At 50.1% G+C, this 6,444-nt stretch overlaps 1 protein-coding gene across 1 annotated transcript in view; it reads left to right on the forward strand.

Annotated features, from left to right (window-relative positions):
- Positions 1–3,546, forward strand: part of EHD3 (EH domain containing 3) — a 30,310-nt gene extending 26,764 nt beyond the window's left edge. Inside the window, exon 6 of the mRNA XM_068989089.1 lies at positions 2,889–3,546. Within this exon, the coding sequence (XP_068845190.1) occupies positions 2,889–3,416 (528 nt within the window). The 3' untranslated portion in view covers positions 3,417–3,546. The remainder of the gene's footprint in view (positions 1–2,888) is intronic.
- The last annotated feature ends 2,898 nt before the right edge of the window (positions 3,547–6,444 follow it).

Genomic DNA, 6,444 nt, shown 5'->3' on the forward strand with positions numbered 1-6,444 from the left:
TGACAAACATGCTCTTGGCCCTTCATTGCTTAAGTTTACTGCTGAGATCTGCCTTGGCAGTGATTTGAACATACGCCACCGAGAAGCAGAAGTTTGCACAGGAGTTTGTCATCTTTGAGTTGCACCATGGGCGCCTCTCTTGGGCCAGGGTCAGCAGTGCATAGTTTCTTATGTCCCCCAAAACAACCCTCTGGGGGAGGCATTTCATCCCCCTTTCACAGGTGAGCAAACTGAGGTTTACAAATGTAATTAACCTGCCTGTGGTTTTAGTAATGTTTACATAGGCTGTCCAAGGTCAAATAGAAACCCCAGGAGCTGTCCAAGGTCTAAGCAAAAACCTACCACACCCTGCTAACTGGATCGTCTCTAACCTTCTGTCTCTTGTCTACAAGTTGAGGGTACAAAAGCACCAGCTTATATGGATATTGTGAGCAGAAATCAGATTAATGTTTGTAAGGCAGTTAGCATGGCCTGGTACAGACTATGCTGTTTAAATGCAATAGCAAGTTAGGTGAGATTTCACCAGTAAAGGAGGCAGGGAGACGACCACAAGGAACCTACTTCTGCATGATTTTTGCAACTTTCCATGATTCTGTAATTATTTAAAAAGGAAAAGTTTTCAAGAATTAGGGGATTAGGAAAAATAGCAGATGTAGTAGTAATATTGTTTTTGCTCTTGTTGCTCAGAGGGTTTTAGAACATCAGTGTAGTCCCAAACGTATGCATTTTTGCTTTCCTATCTAGTAAAAGAAAAACAGAGACATCCAGAGTGTGCATTTGTTCATGCATCCATTCATTCCTATAACTTTCCACATCGAGCCAGTCACTTGTTTCAGAATTGTTTTCACATAATTTGGGCTTCAACTTTCAGTTTCTCTTTCTGTTAAGAATTTCATGCTGCTGCTGCTAAGTCACTTCAGTCATGTCCGACTCTGTGTGACCCCATAGACAGCAGCCCACCAGGCTCCCCTGTCCCTGGGATTCTCCAGACAAGAACACTGGAGTGGGTTGCCATTTCCTTCTCCAATGCATGAAAGTGAAAAGTGAAAGGGAAGTCGCTCAGTCGTATCCGACTCTTCGCAACCCCATGGACTGCAGCCTACCAGGCTCCTCCGTCCATGGGATTTTCCAGGCAAGAGTACTGGAGTGGGGTGCCATCGCCTTCTCTGAAGAATTTCATGATCTGTAAGCAAATTTTGGGGAAGATGACATTTGAAAGGGATCATATGACTTTTTAATGTGAGGAATTCTTTTGCAACACAGATGGTTTTACCTTCTCACTTGTTTGCCCATCTGATGTCAGGTTCTGTTAGGGATACTGGTTCAGCATGTAAATAACTATACTGTGGGGACATATATGTGGGCTGATGGGAGTACTCATTTTGACCCCTGGAAGACAATGGGACCCCTAGTTGGGAGCCCACAAAACACACCTTGACATGGACAGGCTGGGAGAGGCAGGAACCAGAGAGGTTGTGCCCAAGGGCAGGAGAAAGGGCTTGTCTGCTCCACCCTCCACATCCCTCCCAGCCCCACCCTGGAATGGAGGTGAGGATGCCCAGGCTCACACTTGGTCTTGAAATATAGCCATGGGTGTTTTCTAAATTCTGTAGTGTGCTTGTCCTGAGACTGTCCCCTGTAAACTGGCCTCCTCCCAGTGTCCCGAGATTGCTGTGGCGAGAGCCAGGGTGGGAGCTGGAAGCTCTCATCTTGTTGTTATAGTGGCCAAGGAGAATCTGGGGATATTTGAGACCTGGGACCTTTAAAAATGGCAAAGACATGCAAAGCAGAACACATTTCTTTTACCACGTAGTGTGGTGGTCATGGGAAGGCAAGGAAGGGAGCTTTTATAAAACCTGCCTACCTGCTCCTGCCTGCTGAGTCAGAACCCTCAGGGAAAAGCTGATCATTGAAAAATTTCTCCAGATAATCCCTCAGGCATCCTGATTAAGAACCACTGGCTTGGGAATGACCTTTGGCTTCTTCTGTGATTTATTTCTCATTGCCTGTACCTCCCTTTTTCCTTCCTGAATGGTGATAAAATGTGATTTCCCACTCTCAGAAGGTCATGAGGAAGAGAATGAGCTCATGTAGTGGAGTGTGTTTTCAAGTGTAACCCTTATTGAAGTAGAGACCCACATGACTCAGTCTCAGAGGGATGGAGCATTCAAGAGCCACTCACTGTTCAATCAATAGCCAAAAGGAACTTAGAAATTTAATGACTGTTGTCCCTTGGTATGCACATGGCATTGGTTCCAGGAACCTCCACAAATACCAAAATCCATGGATGCTCAAGTTCATTATAATATAAAATGATGTAGTATCCACAAAAGCAGAGCCCTCAGATATGGAGGCCTGACTGTATTTGCTTCCTAGAGCATTAAAGGAATCCAAACAGATCAAAGTGAAGTGAAAGTGAAAGTCACTCAGTCATGTCTGACTGTTTGCAACCCCATGGACTGTATAGTCCATGGAATTCTCCAGGCCAGAATACTGGAATTGGTAGCCTTTCCCTTCTCCAGGGGATCTTCCCAACCCAGGGATCGAACCCAGGTCTTCAATTGCAGGCAGATTTGTTACCAGCTGAGCCACCAGGGAAGCCCAAGAATACTAGAGTGGGTAGCCTATCCCTTCTCCAGCAGATCCTCCCAACCCAGGAATCAAACTGGGGTCTCCTGCATTACAGGCAGATTCTTTTCCAACTGAGCTATCAGGAAAGCCCCAAACAGATCAAACCAGTTGTTAAATCTCTTTCTCCTCCAACCCCTGCCATTAGCCTCTCTCCTGAAAAATCCACCAAGAGTCAATGTATCTTTTGTGTCTTTCTCTCATATCTTTTCTGGGCCCACTGTCTTCTGTCCTCACCTTTTTTCTCTCTCTCTTCCCAGGACCAGCTACAAGCCCAGGACTTTAGCAAATTCCAGCCCCTGAAAAGCAAGCTGCTGGAGGTGGTGGATGACATGCTGGCTCATGACATTGCCCAGCTCATGGTGCTGGTGCGCCAGGAGGAGACCCAGCGGCCCGCCCAGATAGTGAAGGGCGGAGCATTTGAGGGCACCCTCCACGGCCCTTTCGGGCACGGCTACGGGGAGGGGGCCGGGGAAGGCATCGATGATGCCGAGTGGGTGGTGGCCAGGGACAAGCCCATGTACGATGAGATCTTCTACACCCTGTCACCGGTGGATGGCAAGATCACAGGTGCCAATGCCAAGAAGGAGATGGTGCGCTCCAAGCTGCCCAATAGCGTGCTGGGCAAGATCTGGAAGCTGGCCGACATCGACAAGGATGGCATGCTGGATGACGAGGAGTTTGCACTGGCCAACCACCTCATCAAGGTCAAGCTGGAGGGGCATGAGCTGCCCAACGAGCTGCCCGCCCACCTTGTACCCCCCTCCAAAAGGAAGGCCACCGAGTGATGGGAGGCGAGGAGGTCCAGAGCAGGCAGGTGTTAGAGGAGATGGGAGAGGCGATCTCTCTCTCACACACACACACATACACACACACACACACACACACACACACACACACACACACACACAGATGTTGAGACCGGCACTGCAGATAGGAGGGAACAAGGATCCCCAGGTTTCCAGGATACATCTCCAAGTGCTCAGAATTGGCTGAAGCACAGAAGCACCCAGAGTCCCAGGAGTCACGCCTCAGTCTCCATCCCTCTTTCCCTCCCTGGTCCCACTGCCCGGAGACCCACCTTCTCCTGTGGAGGCCGTTCACTTGGCCACAGATGGCCCACCCACCTCCAGATTCCCCGGACCCAGAGCAGATGGAAAAGGTTTTTCACTTAATAGACAATCCACTTTTTTCTATGCTTTATCCCCACCTCTTTGACTTGCTAACATGAAATCTGCTCTGGGGCCAGGAGATGGGAGGGGAGGGGGCTTCTGTAGGGAGGGGAGTGAAGGGGGAAGTGTCCTCAGGGAACCAGGCCCCAGACTTGAAGAGATGTAGCCACAGCCATGAGCCCTCTTTCCCATGCTGAGGCTCTGACTGCCTCGGCAGACCTGGCTTAAAACTTGCTTGCACTTCCTCTCAAAGAATCCCGGAACCAGAGGGAGAAGGGAAAAACTTGGCAGGAAAGAAAGCGAAGAAATTGTCCTGTCATCCATTGCTCTCTTAGCCAGTCAATGGCGGTTTTATCCCACAGACTTTGTGAGATTCCTGTTTTTCCCACCTGGCCTCTGTGTGGATGCTTGTACTTGACACATTTATCCATCCCTTCTGAGTGCCAGGAGCTGCATCCAGCGCTTCATATATCTTATTCCAAGTTGTCCTTAACCACTCTCCAAGGAAGTCTGTGTTAGCCCCTCCCATTTGAGCCTGAGACTCAGTAGAGTTCAGGTGACCCTCCCAGGTCACACAGCTCACATGTGATGGAGCTAGGGCCACAGACTCTGCCCTCTGCTGTGATGATATACAGGATCCCTGTGTTTCTGGCTAATGACAAACTGTGAAGAGTTAGCTGAGCACGCAGGCCCCTCACGGGCTCCCAGAGAAGGCTGGCAAGGGAGAAGGGCCTGCCAGCATTTGGTGGGCCGTCAGTCTGACCATCTGTCACAGCACAGAAGCAAACCGTGCCTTCTGGCGATGCGCCCCATGTTCCCAACCTCACAGAAGCCCAGCAGCAGCAGCAGGAATGTGAGCTGGCCTGTTGGGTGCTGTTTGCCTCTGACTCTGCTCCGCCTCCCACCCTGCAGCCTGAATCATCCCAGCTCAAATGCAGCCTCCAACTCTTCTCAAGTGGGACCTCCTGCTGACTGTCGAGAAGACCAGTTCGAGAGGTCTGAGGCCATGTTCTCTGCAGGACCCACGACTCTGCAGTGTCTGGCAAATCCCCACCATTCCTGATGCCCTACAGCCACCCTTACAGTCTCTCCCTCGGCTTGCTTTGTGGCCACTGAACCGGTCACTTTGTACGCTATACGCCTACTGTGATGGAAAACAAAAACAAGTATAAGTTATTTTGTATCTATGTTCAGACTATATAGAGAATATTCTCTGTATCTACTATGTGCTTACTACTGCAGTGCACTTGTCATTAGTATTCATGTTAATATAGCACATTTATCCTTTGGTATCTGCTTGGCCATAGAGCATGATTCCGTGGGAGGCTGACAGAGAGGAGTTGGGTTCTTAACTCGGGCATCTCTGGCAGAGGATCGGGGCCACCCATAGCCAGCATCCGCAGGTAGCGTCCCATTGGCCTGGTGCTTCTCCAGGCCCACCGACTACCCAGGCTGCCCCAGTGGAACCACCCTGCCACTCTGGAGGGAAGATGGTCCCCAACTCCTGGGCTTCCTTATGCATCCACACATTTCTCTTTCTCATGAAATGAAGACCAAAGGAAAACCAAGGTACAGAGGTCCAGCCTCCTCTAATTCAGGGGCCAAGCCCAGCAGAGGACCATTTCTCAGCTCTATGCCTTTATTTCAACTGAAGAGGAATGGGAAGGACAGCAGAGTGAGGGGAGGTTTCTGTCTTTATTTTAGGTGGAGAGGGGTGTCTGTCGGTCCCCTCACCCCACCTTTGGACACACACATGTGCCACTTTCCTGCCCTTCCTTTCCCTGAGTCTCTCCCCTCCCTTCTTCAGGGCTCCACCCCAGAGAGATCTGGCAGGCATGGGAATTCCATGTTGACACTTCTCCCATCTCCTGAGAAAGAGGAAATGGTGTTTGAGCCTTCCCCCCAGAGATGAGGGGACAGATGGGGAACACTTTCTCTGGGCTGTCCCTCTGCCCCTGCTGCCTGGACCTATTGACCTCTCGCAGTCTCTGGGGGCTTGGGGAACTCTCCTGCCTCAGCCTGGAGAACATTTAAAGTGGAGGGCAGAGACTTGTCATGGCAGTCTCACCGGCAGGAAGCCCTAGAGGCCCCACTGGCCTGGCCTGCCATTCCCCACACTCAGTCTGGACCACAGAAATGCTCAGATGGGAAGAGCCACACCCTATGCCCCATCCCCAGAAAGCCTGTCCTGGCACCTGAGCACTCAGTCTTATATGGGGAACACTACTGCCATAGCAGGGCCTGGCCTCAGTTTGCAGAGTGGTGAGAGGTTGCCCTGCATCACCTCATTTCCATCGGTCTCCTCTGTTCCAGGAGCAGATATTTGTTTACGTGTTAGCTAATTAGCAGAGCCATGTTGGGGGAACAGACTTATTTTCCCTGTGAGATGCTAACTAGCTTCTGTACAGATTCAGTCTTACTCTCTAATTTGTCCATCCATCCATGCCTTTATCCATCCCTTTTTCTGTTCAGAAGACACTGAGAATCTCCTGCAGAAAAGACCCCAAGATGAGATTCAGACATCAATGAGCCATTCAAAAATACTGAATACATGCCATCTGTGCAGGGGGGGACAGTTCTAGGTGAATCAAATCAAATCAAGTTCCAGCTCTCAGAGAGCTCACAGCCTAGATGGGGAAGTGAG

The sequence above is a fragment of the Capricornis sumatraensis genome, chromosome 1 (assembly GCF_032405125.1).
Source record: "Capricornis sumatraensis isolate serow.1 chromosome 1, serow.2, whole genome shotgun sequence".
Classification (NCBI taxonomy): Eukaryota; Metazoa; Chordata; class Mammalia; order Artiodactyla; family Bovidae; genus Capricornis; species Capricornis sumatraensis.